This window comes from Octopus sinensis, linkage group LG18 (genome assembly GCF_006345805.1).
Source record: "Octopus sinensis linkage group LG18, ASM634580v1, whole genome shotgun sequence".
NCBI classification, from domain to species: Eukaryota; Metazoa; Mollusca; class Cephalopoda; order Octopoda; family Octopodidae; genus Octopus; species Octopus sinensis.
The window spans coordinates 26,760,535-26,779,686 of NC_043014.1; the positions used below are offsets into that span (position 1 = coordinate 26,760,535).

General features: G+C 37.5%; 1 protein-coding gene across 1 annotated transcript in view; it reads left to right on the plus strand.

Moving 5' to 3' along the window:
- LOC115221221 (cystine/glutamate transporter-like) overlaps positions 1–19,152 on the plus strand; it is a 51,632-nt gene that overhangs the window by 4,829 nt on the left and 27,651 nt on the right. The window contains exons 2-5 of the mRNA XM_036510811.1: positions 3,630–3,755; positions 4,243–4,342; positions 6,569–6,613; positions 14,659–14,782. Of these exons, the coding sequence (XP_036366704.1) occupies positions 3,630–3,755; positions 4,243–4,342; positions 6,569–6,613; positions 14,659–14,782 (395 nt within the window). The remainder of the gene's footprint in view (positions 1–3,629; positions 3,756–4,242; positions 4,343–6,568; positions 6,614–14,658; positions 14,783–19,152) is intronic.

A 19,152-nucleotide genomic window follows, 5' to 3' on the forward strand; every position in this document is an offset into this window, starting at 1 on the left:
TGGTATGGAGTATATATTTAAAATCCTATCTAATAACGTTACGCTGATAGGTAAAAGGTGTTTTTTCTTGTTTATAGTGGGAGAAATAAACCAGTTACTAATTTAAGCTGGAGGAGTCGGCATAGATATAGAAGGGAACGTTAAAATTTTTTTTTTAATGGCCCTCTGCGCCTGCACGTCTGATGTTGATGGTGCCATCTTGATATGTATGTACGTATGTATGTATGTATGTATGTATGTATGTATGTATGTATGTATGTATGTATGTATGTATGTATGTATGTATGTACGTATGTATGTATGTATGTATATATGTATGTATGTATGTATGTATGTATGTATGTATGTATGTACACATGCACGATAAACCGAAGTTTCAGTGCTGACCTTAATATGTCATTGTAACTAGACACGATTCTTTCTTAGGAATCGTGCCTAGATACAAAAAGATTTTGCTGCTTTTTGAATGCGAGATGCAGTCCCTGTGTCCAAAGTTTTATTTATTTATTTATTTATTTAGTTACCCATGCTACCAAAGTATTTAAAAGAATCGACAACAGATAATGATCTTTTATCTTTCCCATATATTTGAGGAACAATAGGATCCTGCCCTGGTGCAAGTTGATACACTACTTTTCTTAACAGTATTCTTTATTCAATAGAAATACGGACTATTTACAACCACGACATAAAATCTTTAGAATGCTTTCATCAAAGTGTCTTCTTAAAATTCTGAGGGTTGGCTGAGAATCGTATACACAGAGGATTTAGAGAAAGCAGGAATTTCATCAACTCACTAAATTCTGGTTTGCAATCAGCTGGGGTGGATTGACTATTTACTACGGATGGGAGTGTAGAGATAAATACATCCCTAACCAGGTATTTTATGGTGAGCTACCTGCTGGGAAACGAAAACAGTGTAAACCAAAACAAAACGATATAAAGACTTGCTGAAAACAGCCTTGCGGAGTTGAATATATCATGCAAAGATAACTCTTGACAGAAATAATGGGGGAAAAATGATCTGGTCTGGGATTAAATATTTTGCAGAAAACAAACAAAAGTATGCATAATTTAAAAGAACTACGAAAAATAATACCCTACTAAACACAGAGAATCGTCCTTCAGCTGCTCAACGTGTGACAGGTTGGCTTAACTTCACATCTGAGATCTCATATTCGTATAGTTGGCCCAGATGGCACAAAGACCATTCCAGGAGACACACTCATAAACCATATTTGTAATAATATATCTAACTCAGGCTGCAAGTTGGCAGAATCATTAGCAGGCTGGGTAAAATGCTTAGCGGCATTTCGTCTGTCTTTATGTTCTGAGTTCAAATTCCGCCGAAGTCGACTTTACCATTCACCCTTTCGGGATCCATAAGATAATTGCCAGTTGAACTCCGGAGTCGATGTGTGAGGTTGTAAGGTTGCTATTTATAGCATGTCAACTGACCAAGTAAAGACTTGCTCCTAGGTTGCAGTAGTTCTTAGCAATGATAATTGCAAGGATATGAAGTCATTGTCTAAGTCCCAATCTCCTTTTCATGTGTCAGTAATGGAGCATTGGAGGGCGCATGGCTTAATGATTAGAATAAAATCAAAGCTATCTGCTGATTCTACACGGTGGAAGAAGGCTCCAACACTGATGTCATATACCTTGATTTCAGCAAGGCATTTGACAGAGTGGACCACAAAATCCCACTGAAGAAACTGTGCAACATTGGAGTTCGTGGAAAGCTGCTGCAGTGGATAAAGCGCTTCCTGAGAACAGAACCCAACAGGTCCTGTTTCAAGCTCAGCCAACATGTCCGATCAAGCTCAGCCAAAGTCAGTAGTTGTATCCCACAAGGTACTGTGTTGGGCCCACTCCTCTTTATTATCTACATCGATGACATAGTAGATGTCATCAAACTTTCTACATTTAAAATCTTTGCAGATGATTCCAAATTCCAGAAGGCCATAAACGATGGGAGACCGAACATGCCTTCAGTCGGATCTGTTTGCTGTTGTCCAGTGGGCAGAAAAGAACAATATGCTTCTAAATGAAAAAAAGTTCAATTTGTGCCAAAATTTGAAATCAATAATAAATGTATGTCCTGTGCTGGTCTAAAAAGGCATTTAAATATCCATAAATCAAACAAAACAAACATGCCACATGTGGTGAGACATATTTGCACTGTTTGTAAAGCAAATTTTAGACAGCAGCTCTCGGGACTTAAAAGCCACTTACTTGTTCATGTACAGTAAAACACATCTAATAAGAAGTAAAGCTTTGAATAGCAGCAGATTACTTCCATTGAAGCACGTATGTCACTATTGCCATGCATAAATGAGAAAAAAATGTGCTCATATGTAGTAGGGTCCATTGATTTATTCGGAGATCAGGTTTTACTCCGTTGCTACACCGAGCTTTTCGTGTCATGTTCCTGTGTGTGTGTGTGTGTGTTTAACTGGTACAACACCCAGTAAAAACACGCACACACGACACGTGCCAATAAAGGAGTCTCTATGTAGTCACGCAACCTGCTAGAAATAGCAACCAAATTACTCTCAAATCATACCCCTATCTGCTCAAAAAAAAGCGAAAGCCACATTAGAGAAAGTAGCACCAGCTGCTCATGAAAAGATAGGATGGTCATAACTGGCTGGAATACTATGATTATAATTCCGATCGATCAAGTTTACCTAACAACACAAACCATACAGACAAATCCAAACACACACACACACACATAGTGTACTACTTTCACGGCTTGCCTATAATCACATACTAATTATACACGGAATGAATACGCCATTTAAAACTCATTAAAGACAGAATGCTACTTGTATCATACCTAGCTACAAACTAAATTTTATTCAAAGAGTTCAGAATTAGGAACCAGTTCATCAACACAAAACCACAAACATTGCGAGGCTACAGCAAGGACTTCAAACAGCTATTGTAATAAACAAATTTCAATGTAAACATGAAAATTGTAAACTTCATGACTCAAACTGTTACATCGGATATACATCGGTTGGCCACACATTTACAACGAGGCATCAAAACAATTCATTAGAATACAGAATATGAAGCAAACTAGATAAAACATTGATCGATAATAAAAGGTAACTGGATGATTAACAGTAAAAAATAAAAACCAGTAAAATACAGACCGAAAACATAATACAGACAGAGCAGCCATACAATGAACTATAGAAGCAATGTTAAATAAACAGTTACTTTTAAATCCTGTGAAGAGGATTTTATGACTTACAACATCACCGCCACGATCTTTTGCTGTTTATTACAAAACATTGTAACAATAACGCTAATATAATCACTTCATCCTGAAGACGAACCCGAAAATCGACGCTAAGCTTACAGGACTAATTAGAAAACACACACACGCACGTACACACATACACACACTATATATATATATATATATATATATATATATATATATATATATATATATATATATATATATATATATATATATATTCATGCGTACATACATATTTATGCACACGCACACACGTGCGCGCACATATGCACTTACACGCGCGCGCGTACATACATACATACATACATACATACATACATACATACATATATTAATTTCAATTTTTTTCCAGTGACTGTAGTGGCATTGAACTGTGTGTATACGAGATTCGTTACGAAATGTCAGAGTGTCATGGCAGCAACTAAAATAATTACTTTGCTACTGGTTATCAGCGGTGGTATATTTTCCCTCAGCCAAGGTACGTAAATTATTATAGTACGAGCAAATTGAAATGTAATAAAAAATTGAAATATATTTAAGTAATAATAATCATGTCGTTAAAGGCATAAAACATTAGCCTACTGATCTGGCAAGTAGAGGAAAAGCTATTCCTCGAAGTTAAGGTCTAATAACCACAAAACATGTCCTAAATTGTAGCTCATACGTTTGAAAATCAGATTCAAATAATATTAGTTAGTCAGGAAATGTTTTCTTTTCCTCAGAGTATCAAAACTTTAAGCTAAGGTTGCCAGTTTATCAATTTCCCAATTTCAATTGTTTTGCTTCTCAACGATACTTTGTCGACAAATTAACACCAAATTACAACGTATAAAAATACAAAGCTTAGAATAAAACATTCAAAGAAAATAGACCCGCAACAAAGGCGAAAATTGTCTGTTGGGCTTCAAGAATTGGTTTATCTACGTAGCTGATCCTTATTTTTAAAACGTTTTCGTGTATTACAGGAGAAATAGAAAACTTCAAAGAACCGTTTGAAAACAGCAAGACTGATGTTGCTTCTCTAGTACTTGCAGTTTTATATTCCATTTTTTCTTATGGAGGATGGTGAGTGGAGATTAAATATTTTTTTTTCAATTATTCGTATATTTTGAGGAAGTTTCACTTTTATTTTCAACTTATGAAATATTCAAGAGAAGAAACTTTACTTGTTAGATATATGGAAAATAGCTGTTAATGGAGCATGTTGCGATTATTGTAATTATGAAACAATGGTTCAAACTCAACATTAATTGCTAGTTTTAAACAAAATCTTTGATAAATGCACTTCGGTGTCTGTGAGTGTGAGTTTGTATGCATTTGTGTGAGTGTGTGTTTATTATTATGTAAATATATGAAATATACATACATAGGCGCAGGAGTGGCTGTGTGATAAGTAGCTTGCTTACCAACCACATGGTTCCGGGTTCAGTCCCACTGCGTGGCACCTTGGGAAAGTGTCTTCTACTATAGCCTCGAGCCGACCAAAGCCTTGTGAGTGGATTTGGTAGACGGAAACTGAAAGAAGCCCATCATATATATATATATATATATATATATATATATATATATGAGTGTATGTATATGTTTGTGAGTCTGTGTTTGTCCCCCCACCATCGCTTGACAACCGATGTTGGTGTGTTTACGTCCCCGTAACTTAGCGGTTCGGCAAAAGAGACCGATAAAATAAGTACTAGGTTTACATACATACATACATACATACATACATACATACATACATACGTACATACATACATACATACATACATACATACATACATACATACATACATACATACGTACATACATACGTACATACATACATACATACATACATACATACATACATACATACATACATACATACATACATACATACATACATTTTCAATATTAACAGAAAAATAAGCATTAATTTTTACATCCGAGTGACTTTTTCTTTCTTTACAATTGTTAAATTCGTATCTGTTTTATTCTTTTAAGATGGGTTTAGATCATATAAGACATTGCATGTTGTACGAAGTGAAATGGACAATGGAAGCCGCAAGGAATATTCGTTATGTCAATGGAAATATAACTTGAATTCTCGGGACATGCCAATGGTTTGGTCAGTTTTGTTCGAGAAACTTTTTTTCTTGAAGACTCACCTCGATGTGGACGACCAAGTTCTATCAATATTGAGCTTCTGGAAACCAAAAAACCCTAATTGTGGAAAACACAAAGCAAACTGCAGGAGAATTTGCAAAAGAGTTCAAGTCACACTTTGATCATAAAACAGCTTCATGAACTGGGAAAAGTGTCTAAACTCGGTCAGTGGGTCTCTCATCACCTGACTGAATCTCAGCTTAATGGAGGAGTTGCTCTCTGTGCATTATTGAGGAGTAAGCTTGCTACTGAATCTTTCCTGGGTAGAATCATTACAAATGATGAACAGTTGGTTCTCTATAAGTATATCCAATGAAAACGACAATGGTTAGCAACCGGTGAAAAAGGAGAACCCATCCCCAAACCAGGAGTGCACTCCCAAATAGTTATACCCTGTGTTTGGTGGGATATGAAACGTGTTGTCTATCTCATGATAGATGTTAAACCAAACCGAAACAGTTTATGCAGAGAAATATTGTCGGAAATTGGAAGCATTGTAAATTAGCAGAAAAACGTCTATCATGGTCAATCGTGAAAGGGCGTTGCTCTTACTCAGCATTACGAAAGCACATATTGCCCAAGTTACTCAGGAAAACATTATGGCACTAAATATGCAGCTTTTGCTTCATCCTCCTTACTCTCTTGACATTGCTCCATCTGACTGCCATCGTTTTAGATTATTGCAATATTGATTTGAAGGAAAACGGTTTATTAATTGCGAAGAGGTTAAAAATGATATTGTTTCGTAACCTTGAAACTTGAAAAGTATTTTACGTCCAAGGGATTAACAATCTACCAAATAGATGGGCTTGTTGTCAATAATGAGGGCAATTATTATCTTGATTAAATCTAATGTATATCAAGATGCGCGCACGCGCGTGTTTGAGTATGAAAATGAGAGAGAAAAGTATTCAATATATATAACAGAGTTCGCTTATTCGTTTAACCAAAATGATTTATACAGTCACTAGTTGAAGTTTCAAGGCACGTGTCTGAAGAATCGTATTTGTTAGAAAAATAAAAAAGACATCATGTGTGTGTGGTGGGGGTGTATGGGTGTGTGATGTAAGAGAAAGGCCGAGGGAGAGAATTTGTTAATCAGTTTTCCTTCAATATTTTTGTCTCCCAATATCTTCTGTTTTTATTCAGGGCAATTATTGCAGCATTATCTGAGGATATGAAAAACTCTGCCAGGTAAGTTTTTTAAAAAGTCAAGAAGAGAATGTAAGAAGTTACATCATTATAAGTCTTACAGTTACTTTCCATTTTGCTCAAAATTCAGATCTCGGTGGGATCCATTTTCCTTTTCAATTCTCTGGAGTGAATAAAATAGTGCTACATTGTACTATAGAATATATTTAAACAAGTTAACAAAACAATGTATTTTAACAGACATATGCAAGCACCTTGTCATTATTTCCAATATCTTCGCAAACAGAAAAGGCAAAATCTGACGGATTACTTTCTATCCTATATTAGAATTTTATCAACGACCGAGTTACCGCTTTCATTGTCCAAAGGCCATTGCCTCTAAACCATTATTACTAAATGGTTAAGTAAATGGATTAGACAGTATGTATATATAACATGTTCTTAGCAGTTACTTTGATTAATAATAAATTACTGTTTATTAAGTGAACTGGTTGACAAGAATGCATTATATTTGCAAATATGTCCAATTTACTTACTGATTAATAATGGTCAGTAAAAGTGATGGGGAGACTTGTTACTGTTGAAGTCCCAACTCAAGTTTGAAACTAGTTTGTCTGATTCCTCTTTCTCTGCCCACAAACATATAGTGACAAAGTGCTTACTCGGTGGCAAAGTTGTAAATTTACCTATCTCGGGATCGTATTCACGAGTGAAGGAAAGCAGGAAGCTAAATTGGATGCTGGAATTACAAGGGTACTGGCACAGTAATGCGCCAGCTCTATCATTCGATCCACACTATCTTCAGTTCAGTTTTGTTGTCCATCCTTTCTACAGCCATGAATATTTGGTAATGACTGAAAGAGTACGATGGTAATATAAGTGGCCGAAATGGGGCACCACCGAAAGGTCTCGGGAGTAACGTTGCTCAACAAGGTGCATGGCTCAGAGATCCAGGTCGAGCCGCTACTTTTCTAAGTTGAGAAGTATAGTACACTAGAGACGTGTGATTAGAATGTCGCAAGAATGAATTGCAAGACGGATCTTTCAAGCCGGGTCAACCAGCAGGAGACCAAGAATGAGATGAGTGGAAAATATCCAAAGTCTCAATTGGTCATGCTCAGGAATCCAGCCGGAATATCTAATGACAGTTGTTTCTGATAGAACCCTAAGGAGAAGGTGCCTGAGGACTCTACCTTCATGACCCTCCCAAGAATAGAGGGCGGAGTAAATGGGTGGATGGATGGATATTTTCATTATCCTAGGTATCATGATTATCCGTAGCGTATACATTATGGAGCTAAGTTCTTTCTCAGTTCTTTGCTTGAGGCGCGTTGATACTTATCCTGTCATCAATAATGATGGTTATAAAACTGCAAAGAGTCTATTTTGGGTACTGGATTTACAGACTCTTCATCTATGGTACACAGTTGACTACTTTCTCCTGTATTTTTCTTTCCACGGTGACGTCCAGTTGGGTGTTGACATCCACAACACAACATGTTTTATTTAGTATTCTAAAAACAACGGTTGTGATTTAATTTGTTTGTTTCATACTTAGATTCACTCAGTACTCATTTATCCCTTAATTTCAATATATTTATCATTATGTTTTTGTTATATTTTTATCCTTGGCTCTACTCAAGATTTCTATTGCTAACAAATCGAGTCTTGTAAGAAGGTAGTATAATGAAAACATTTTTTTCACAGTTTGCAGTTTTGGTTTGTTGTGAGTTATAGCTTTTAACTCGTGTAGATGATAATTGGAGAATATTTCTTATACTTGGAATGCACGAAGGTAACTTTCGAAGTGTGATGTAATAAACTTGTTGGTACTCCATGCCAGGCTTTTTAGTGTGATGTATTCCCTCAATGGTCTGTGTTTTTCATTTCAAGTACCCCTGTACCACCAACTCAGTAAACTGCTACAGAAGTATGTACGTATGTTGGTATTTATTCGTTTATGAGTCTATGTATGTATATATTTCTTGTTATTTATCTTTACTGTATACACGTGTGTGTGTGTGTGTGTGTGTGTGTGTGTGTATGGGGGCTGTTTGGTGGCGTTTGGGTGGGTGTGTGAGCGTGTGTAAATTAGTGTATAAATGACTTTATATAGTTTATATCTTAAGGTGGGTTAAATGTTTTAAGTTGTAAGGGTGTGTTTCAAGTGAGAACATCTGTTGGGAACTCCAAGGTAAGTGTGCGTGTGTGTGTGTGTGTGAACATACAAAAATACATACACACAAACACAGGCCCACTCCAAAAGATATATATATGTATGTATTATGAGTGTGTGTATAATTGTTATGTATTTCCGTGGGTGTTAAGGAGGTGTGTGTTTGCTGTTCCATTGGCTTAAGTGTGGGTGCGTATCGTGGTTCACCTCCAAACAGTTCTTGTCAATATATGTTATGTCCATTTTGTTGCAGATTTGTTGATGTTGTTGATGTCCGTTGTGTGCGTGCGTGTGTGTGTGTGTGTGTGTGTGGTGTGTGTGTGTGTGTGTGTGTGTGTGTGTGTGTGTGTGTGTGTGTGCGTGCGTGTGTAGATAATGGCTTCCTTTAAACATCTTCAGTTAATTGAGCAAACAAGTTAATGATAATAATGAGGAAGAGAATGCTGCTGCTGCTGATGATGATGATGATGATGATGATGATGATGAGGAGGAGGAGGAGGAGGAGGAGGAGGATGTTGATGATAAGGACGACGACGACGACGACGACGATGATGGTAAGGATGAGGATGATGATGGTGATAAGGGCGACGACGACGATGATGACGATGAAGATGACAATGAGGAAAATTCCAGTGAGATGGGTGGTATTGATTGTTTTTGTTGTTTAGTCTCAAAGAAACCCAGAACGAGCAGAACTTTGATCATATCAGAGGTGATCCAGTTGTGACAATGCAGTCCCTTTCCAATGCACACTTCACAGTGCACTTAGAACCATATCATCCCACGTGAACTTATTTTCTAAAGTGTGAGGTTGCAAGGTTGCTATTTATAGCATGTCAACTGACCAAGTAGAGACTTGCTCCTAGGTTGCAGTAGTTCTTAGCAATGATAATTGCAAGGATATGAAGTCATTGTCTAAGTCCCAATCTCCTTTTCATGTGTCAGTAATGGAGCATTGGAGGGCGCATGGCTTAATGATTAGAATAAAATCAAAGCTATCTGCTGATTCTACACGGTGGAAGAAGGCTCCAACACTGATGTCATATACCTTGATTTCAGCAAGGCATTTGACAGAGTGGACCACAAAATCCCACTGAAGAAACTGTGCAACATTGGAGTTCGTGGAAAGCTGCTGCAGTGGATAAAGCGCTTCCTGAGAACAGAACCCAACAGGTCCTGTTTCAAGCTCAGCCAACATGTCCGATCAAGCTCAGCCAAAGTCAGTAGTTGTGTCCCACAAGGTACTGTGTTGGGCCCACTCCTCTTTATTATCTACATCGATGACATAGTAGATGTCATCAAACTTTCTACATTTAAAATCTTTGCAGATGATTCCAAATTCCAGAAGGCCATAAACGATGGGAGACCGAACATGCCTTCAGTCGGATCTGTTTGCTGTTGTCCAGTGGGCGGAAAAGAACAATATGCTTCTAAATGAAAAAAAGTTCAATTTGATCCACTTTGAAAAAGAGGTTACTCTGAAACTACCATATGCCCTCCCTTCGGGCGACTCCCTAGTGTCATCCAACAACACCAGAGGCCTTGGAGTAATTGTTGAAATACAATCTAAGCTGGAGTTCTCATGTAAACAGTAAGGTTGAATTGGCCAGCGAGATGTGCTCCTGGATTCTGAGAACTTTCCGATCTTGAGATTCTCACACCATCATCCTTCTCTACTCTACTTTCGCCCGATCCCACCTTGAATACTGTTGCCCACTGTAGTCTCTCCACAAGAAGCAACACATTATGCAAGTTGAAGCACTCTAGAGGTCAATAACAAGAAAGATAGACGGCATGACAAGCATTGACTATTGGGGTAGACAAAAAAAAACTTAATCTCTCTCTCCAACGCCGCCGGAAGCGCTACATCATTTGTGTGATGTGGAAAATATTCCATCAATATTGCACAAATGATGTTCACATCAATTTTAAAATCCACCCAAGACATGGCTCCCGTGCTTTCCACCCACTACAAAAATCGAACTCAGAACACAACAACATTACGACACAGCTACTTTACCTCAACTGGTCCAGCTCACCAAAATACGTCAAAATGGAAACGGATCCCATAAAATTCAAAAGTTCTCTGGACAAATTTCTCCAAAAAACTCTCGGACCAAACTCCTACACCCGGATATGTCTCCAACAATAATAACTCTTTACTAGAGTGAGCAATGGTGCCCCATATATGACTAAAATACTTCACCAGTTAGACATGGCCTGGGCTTATACTGGCCGAAACCTATCAAAGTTAATACAGATAATTATCTAAGTCTGTTCATCTGAAAGCCCTGGAAATCCAGAACATTTTTATTGCCAATAGACACATTGTTACCAATGAAGTCGCTATTATTTTGCGTTTCTTGCTGAATGCAAACAAAAAGTGATTAAGTATTGGACGACCTAATGAAAATTTTGGACAGAGCGGAAATTCTCGAAATAGTCGAACTTTTAACTTAAATACTCATTTAGAAAACACCCCACTCACTCTACAGATTGTACAGAGACGATTGTTGAACGGTTTCCGGTAATACGATTAGCCATCGCAAGAGCATATTTTACAGAAGAACCAGACAGGTATATTTAAGGAACACGATTTCGATATCAACATTAACATTGATTTTACAGTCGCAGAAGGAGCTGGAGTGAAGGGTGAGCGAGGACGTTAACCAGATAAGTATTGACAAGAATAACGTTTGAAAAGCAAGAGACTTTGGTGATGCGACAGCGTTACTAATACATTCTGCTGTCGTTGTTGTTGTTGTTATTGCTGCTGCTGCTGCTATCACCACCACCACTGTCACTACTACTACTACTACTACTACTACTATACTACTACTACTACTACTACTGTTGTAATTGTAGTTGTTTAATTCCAGATCACCCAATAGACCCAATAATCAAAAGCATTTTAACCGCGACCAACCCCTCTTTTTGGCATTGCATATTTCAGACTACTTTGTTCAATATTTCCTTCCTTTTGTTTAAGGGCGGTAAAATGTGATTTGTGTTTTAGAGACTTCACCAGAGTGCCGTTTCAAATTTGAGCATGAGTGAAATTTCACCTGGGGGCGAGGAGCTCCCCACTTCTGACGCAGAGGCTCGCGTTGATGGAGTTGTAGATGTTGCTTTCTATCCCATCAATCATCTTTTTCATACGTCTCAAGTGATCTCCACAACCATCACTACTATCAACACCAGTCATTATCATTTATTCAAGTCTACTCTTAATTCTGTGTAAATACTCAGACAAGAAGTTTCCAGAAAATGATGACAACACTAAAATGGCGAGTGAAACACTCCTTCACCAGACACGCTGACTAATATACTATTTAAAGTTTGACTGTCAGGCTGGACGTTTGTTTATCTGGCTGTCTGTGTATGTATCGAGAGAGGTGGCTGCTATTCCTCTCAATACGTTGACCTGTCTAACTGATTGTGTGTGTGTGGTTAATGTCTTCTGTTTTTGTTTTGAATAGCCTGCATTTGTTATCAGCTGATGCTTTCTGTCTTTTTTGTAGAAAGTACATGGTGAGCATTTCTTGATCCAAAGTTGTTGGGTAACATTCGAAATAAAATGGTATAAACTTGGTGGTACTCAAAAACGGACTCTTATTACGATACGTTCCTTCTATGGTTCATGTTTTCTGCTTCAAGTACCTATACCCATATACAAATCCAATTTTTTAATGGTAATTTTTTAATGGGTGGGGGTGAGATAACCCCCCCCCCATTACCGAGAGAGAGAGAGAGAAAGTTGTGTCAGCTTGTGTGTATGATTAAGGGCGATTTAACTGTTAAATCTAGTACATCTCACAACCACTTTTCTAGTTTCTTCGTCACTCTGACATGTATTGATGTTTTTCAATATCTTTTCTCCCTATAAACACATTTAATGGAATGATGATGCACCCAAGAGCGGTCCATTGCTGGGATTTAAGCAAAAAATTCGGATTGTCTGTATTTTAAACTCTGATTTTTTAAAAAATTCAAATAAGAGTGGAATTTTTAGGATTTATTTTCTTTCAGAAATAATTTCTTATATATATATATAATTGTATGAATTACCGTATACTGAATACAAATTCGCAAAAATTTTCTGAAAACTCCAAATAATTTTTTTTTAAAGTGACGAGGTATTATATGGAGTTATATGGGGTGCTTGAACCAGAATTCCGCCTATTCAACTTCTCTACCCACTATTCCAGAAAATGTCGTTGGAGTAGAGTCTTCGGGCATCTCCTTTCACAGGGTCCTATCAGAAACAACTGTCATTACACATACCTCTTTCTTTTCAGCCATTTAAATCTAGCCATCCTTGCTTCTACATTTCGTTATAAATTGACATACATACTAAGCACAGTGAAACAAAGGGTATGTTTAAATGTTTATGATCAATTGAAATTACAGCGGTTTAGTGGGAGGATTATTAGCGTTAATGAAAACTCTTGTGAAGAAAGGTCCAAAACAGAGCTCTGAAATTTGAATTGTGTAAACATTAAATGCAGTATGGCGTGAGACAATTTTGAATAAATATTGTGACAACTCAAGACAAGTTTCACTCTTATTATATCTCATCAGCAAGTACTAACCAAATCATAGACTGACTGAGAGAATATTGTTTTCCATGTTAACAATCATTTGCCTGGTTAGGAGATTTAAATTAATGACTCTGCGATAAATCGAGCCCATGCCTTTGTAACTGAGAAGGCAAAAACTGTTTTAGTCATTTGACTGTTGCCATGCTGGAGCACCATCTTGAAGAATTTAGTCGAACAATTCAACTCCAGTAAATCATTTTTTAAAAGTTTGGTACTTATTCTATCCGACATTTTATCCAAGCGCTAGTTGCAGGAACGTAAACAAACGAACGTCGGTTGTCAAGCGGTGTGGGAAGAGGGACGAACACAGACACGCACACACATGCATACACATGTATGTATATATGTGTGTTTGTTTGTTTGTGTCTGTGTGTTTGTATGTGTGTACGTACGTACGTATGTATGTATGTATGTACGTACGTACGTATGTATGTATGTATGTATGTATGTATGTATGTATGTATGTATGTATGTATGAATGTATGTATATATGTATGTAAACGTGATAAACTTCTGGAAAGTTTTATGCATTTTTACAGTTCCAGTGATGGACTGAATTTGTAGTCTTCGAATCAGCTTTCCCCTTTCTGGTTTTGAGAAGCCTAATTCCTCAAGATTGGTATTTAGGCAGTATGTTACTTATCCCAGTACCCTAATAATTACAGGTATAAACTTGAACTTGTACTCTGGACAGAGTAACTGCAAATTTCTCAATAGTCCAGCGTAGGTATTCTCTTTTTCACTGATCTTCAAGCTTTATGTTAACATCCGGTGAGCAGCTGATTTCCACAACTGTACCCAGTTTCTCTTCTCTATCCCAAATCATTATATCAGGTCTGTTGCGTTTACATTGTATTGAGGTTTATGTATGTATGTATGTATGTATGTATGTATGTATGTATGTATGTATGCATGTATGTATGTATGTATGTATGTATGCATGCATGTATGTACGTATGTATGTATGTATGTATGTACGTACGTACGTACGTACGTATGTATTTGTATGTCTGCATGCCGTATGTATGTATTCGTATAAAGTCATGTTATTTAACACTTTCGAGTTTAATCGGACAGTAATATCCCTGTGGTGTGTGTGTGTGTGTGTGTGTGTGTGTGTGTGTGTTGTGTGTGTGTGTGTGTGTTGTGTGTGTGTGTGTGTGTGTGTGTGTGTGTGTGTGTATGTGTGTGTGTATGTGTGCGTGCGTGCGTGCGTTGAAATGCACGTGAGCAAAGATATCTGAATCCAGTTGCCATTTTGTCGTCAGTCAATTTTCGCTTACTTAGCAACAATCCACGTTCGATTCCAGAGATCTTCCAAAGGCCATTCTACTGACATTCTTTATTCTCATCACCTCATATATACTGATCAATGCTGCTTACTATACTACACTCAGCCCTTACGAGATAATCAACTCTTCATCGGTAGCACTGGTAAGTTCAATTATTATTATTATTATTATTATTATTATTATTATTATTATTATTATTATTATTATCATTATCATCATTATTATTCACTTCACTACCGAGCGCAGCTCTGTGTGCCTTGGGTATGTGCTGTGTTTGTTGTGATGCTCTGATGGTTACTGTATTGAAAGTGTTTTGCGTAGGATTTGTGCAGTGCCCAGTAGTGCAATTTTCTGTATATTATATGTATTTGTAAGTCCTGGTGTTGTTGTTATGTATTTGCCTGAATATTTTTTTATCATACCTAATGCGCCTACTATGATAGGAATTGTTTCTGTTTTTAGATTCCACATTCGAGTTACCGCTATTTCCAGGTCTTTGTATTTTGAAAGTTTCTCCATTTCTTTTAGAGATACGTTGTCATCTGCTGGTATTGATACATCAATTAGAAGGCATTTTTTTCTTCGTGGTCTCTGACAACTGTATCTGACCTATTAGCCTTAATTTCTCTATCTGTGTGCATTGGCATATCCCAGAGTATGGTTGCTTTCTCGTTTTCTGTGACCTTTTCTGGTGTGTGCCTATACCATCTTTTTTCTGTTGTTCTGCCATAATGTTGGCATAGCTTCCAGTGTATGTAAGTCCCATCTCTGTCGTGTCTGTGAATATATTCCTTCTTAGCCAGGACTGGGCAGCTAGAGATAATGTGATTTATTGATTCTTGCCCATCTCCACATATTCTCCAGTTACTTGTTATGTTTCTTTTCATTATATGTTTTTGGTAATTTCTGGTGGGGAGGCTTTGGTCTGGTGCTGCAATTAAAAATCCCTCCGTCACTGCTTTGAGTCCTGAGCTTCTCAACTATTGCTGGGATTTTTCTTTGTCTATTTCTTTTGCATTTAGTTTAGTCCAGTATTTGTCATGAAGGTTTTCTTACCATCGTTTTATCATGGTCCGTTGCTGTTCTAGTTTTAGTTTGGATTTCATTTGTTTTATAGCTTTTGTTGTTGTTTCTTCTTCTTCTTCTTCTTCTTCTTCTTCTTCTTCTTATTTGTTAGGTGGTATGAGTTCTTGTATTTGTCAGCTTCCTTAAATACTGAGAACAGTTTTGCTCGTGTTTTGCCGCTATTTGTATCAGTTTCCTTGCTTCTGAAGTAGATATTTTTGCAGTCCTATGGTGGTTATTTTATAAGAGTTTTCCAGCTGTATAAGGCCTCTACCACCTTCTATTTGTTGTCTATATAGCTTTTCTATGTCAGATTTTGGATGATGCATGCTAGATCCGGTCATTTTTTTGGGTTTTCCTGTCTATTTTGGTTAGTTCATTTAGTGTCCAGTTAAGGATATTGTAGCTGTAACTTATAACTGGGACGGCTAAAGTGTTAATGCCTATTATCTTGTTTTCAGCATTGAGCTCTGTTTATTATTACTATTATTATTATTATTATTATTATTATTATTATTATTATTATTATTATTATTAAGACGGCGGATTGGCAGAATCATTAGCATGCCGGGCGAAATGCTTAGCGGTAGTTTGACTGTGGGTACTAAAGAAATGGGTATTTTGTCTGCCTCTGTGCTCTAAGTTCAAATTCCGCCGAGGTCGACTTTGCTTTTCATCCTTTCGGGGTCGATAAATTAAGTACTAGTGTAACACTCGGGTCGATGTAATCAACTAGTCCCCTCTCCACAAATTCTAGGCCTTGTGCCTATAGTAGAAAGGGTTATTGTTACCTCCGCCTTAGCGAAGGCAGAGGTATTGTTTTCAGTCGTGTTTGTTCGTCTCTGGACAAAATATCTCAAGAACCGCTGAATGGATTCGGATGAAATTTTCAGGGATGTTTGGCTTTGTGACTGGCACGGTCTCATTAGATTTTGGGATCGATCTGGTACCGGACAAAGATTCTGGATTATTTTTCCGATTTCTTTACTTAACATGTATATGTAAAGTTTCACATAGTTCTCTTGAACACGCACAAACATGCACACATATACTCACACATTTTCAGCGTTGAACATTACCATCCCATTTCCCTTGTACACGCACGTGCACGCGCACGCAAACATACCTCTCTTTTTCTCTTTTACACACACATATAGTCACACTTCAAACGCCGTTTTTCGGCATTTTCACTCCTTCCTTCTCATTCATACGACGCTCTCTTTGCCACTTCATTTTGTCTTTCTCATTGTCATTAGTTTCTCTCACTTCCTCTCAGCCATGGCTATTACTCTGACTACTTCTCCTTCACTGCATTACTATTTCATCTCCTCTCCCTTCACCTCTCAACCAATATACATATATATTTGGATTATTTTTCCGTTTGAGAGCGGTCGGGTTCATTTTTAGTATTCTCGTTTGTGAGAGCAGTCCAGTCTATTTCAGATATTCTCATTTTAAAAATCATCTCCGGCTAATCGTTGAGAGGACATTGGTGTTGCCTTGGCGGAGGTTTGCGCTCTCTGAGTGCTTTTAGTGAGCTGGCCGAATCGTTAGCACGCCAGATAAACTGCTTAATAGTATTTCGTCCGTCTGAACGTTCTGAGTTCAAATTCTGCCGAGGTTGACTTTGCCTTTCATCCATTCGAAGTCGTTAAAATAAGTACCAGTTGAGTACTGGGGTCTATGTAATCGACTACTCCCCTTCCCAAAAGTTTCAGGCCTTGTGCCTATAGTAGAAAGGATTATTATTATTATTGAGTGAGAGATCAGCGCATGCCATCAAGTTGACAATGGGGTTCAAATATACGAAGCCTAATACACCCATCATGACAACCAAGCACATGCATCACAACAATATGTGCGCGACATGTTAATCTCATATCACGATAAATAGCGCATGACCTTGCAGGTGGGGGCCCAGCTAGAATTTTCTTCAGGTCGAGTAGCCCATCCTATTCAAAAGGTCCCTGAATAAGGATTGTTTAAGGATGATGAACGAAACATCTATGTTTCTAGAGGTGAAATATTCAAACCCAAAGAATTCCTCTCAACACACGGCTATGATACTCCCCAACTACTTCTGCTAGTGATCAGAGATACACATATCGTCAGCCACCAAAGGACATGCGCAACTGGTTATGGTCAACAATGACAAGCAAATCTGTGGTATTGAGCAGAATATTTGGTTTAGCCCATCTTTTATACCGAGACAAAACAATGTACATGATAACACTTCCAATCAGTTAAGATGGGAAGCCATGAGAGCCACTGCCTGGTACTGCATCAGGGTATTTATAATAATAATAATTATTATCATCATCATCATTCTCATCATCATCATCATCATCATCATTATTATTATTATTATTATTATTATTATTATTATTATTATTATTAAAGAAACAATAAGAAGAGTGTGACTGTTATGGAATGAACAATATTTCGACATCTCGTGTGTCTTCGAAATGTCGAAATATTGTTCATTCGATAGCAGTCATACTCTTCTTATTGTATCTTTACTTTCTGGAGGAGTAACATCAATCCTTGAATATTATTATTATTTTTGTTGTTGTTATTCGTGTTTGGAAGTCTCACTACGTTGTTCGTAAGTTTTCTTTTTAAAATCTGTTGTTTTATTAGTTGGTATTCCAAATTTCTTTGAACTGATAGCTAGATAACCTAGCTTGCTATAGGTTGTCGAGCTGCTCAGGTGAGAATTCACCCCATAGGGGCGAATTTAAGATTGCAAATTTAATATTTTAAAACAAAAATATCAATATGGCTTCCCAAATCGAGGGAAGCGACGACGGTTGGAATAGCTGCTATGACGTTGTTTCCTCACCACTAATCAGTGTGGCCGAAAAACGAAGCCCAGGCAGCTGCAGCAGCAACAACAACAGCAACCACAACAACAGAAGTAGCAACAGCGACGAGGAAGATATATTTTAAAACGAGGCAAGCACTACTTCCATCATCGTCCCCAATACCAACATCAATACCATCACTACTACCACCACAACTACCACAAACAATAATAAAACGACAACAGCGGCCGTTCGGTTTTTCTAAGCAGAATGAGAACGAATTCGCGCCAACTTGTTGGAAAATAGAGAGAGTCGAGTTAACACAAAAAATGTTGACAAACGCACTTATTAAAGAACGGCAGAATAGTTTTCCTTAATACACAGGAGGAAGTACAAGAAAAATGCATATCATTAAAGACGAATAAAATGGAGCAAATGATGCAGGCCCAGATCGAAAACGCCTGAAACCCGTCTGGGGGTTTAAAAACTTATGTCGCCCGAGGGAGATACTATGGCACAGTTGAGATAAGATTCTCAACTGAAAAGTTAGCCAAGGAAAATGCTACAACAACCCTCAAAAGTGAGGAACTATGGCTAATCCTGACATACCTCGGTGGAAGGGTTGTTAAAATAAAGGTAGCGG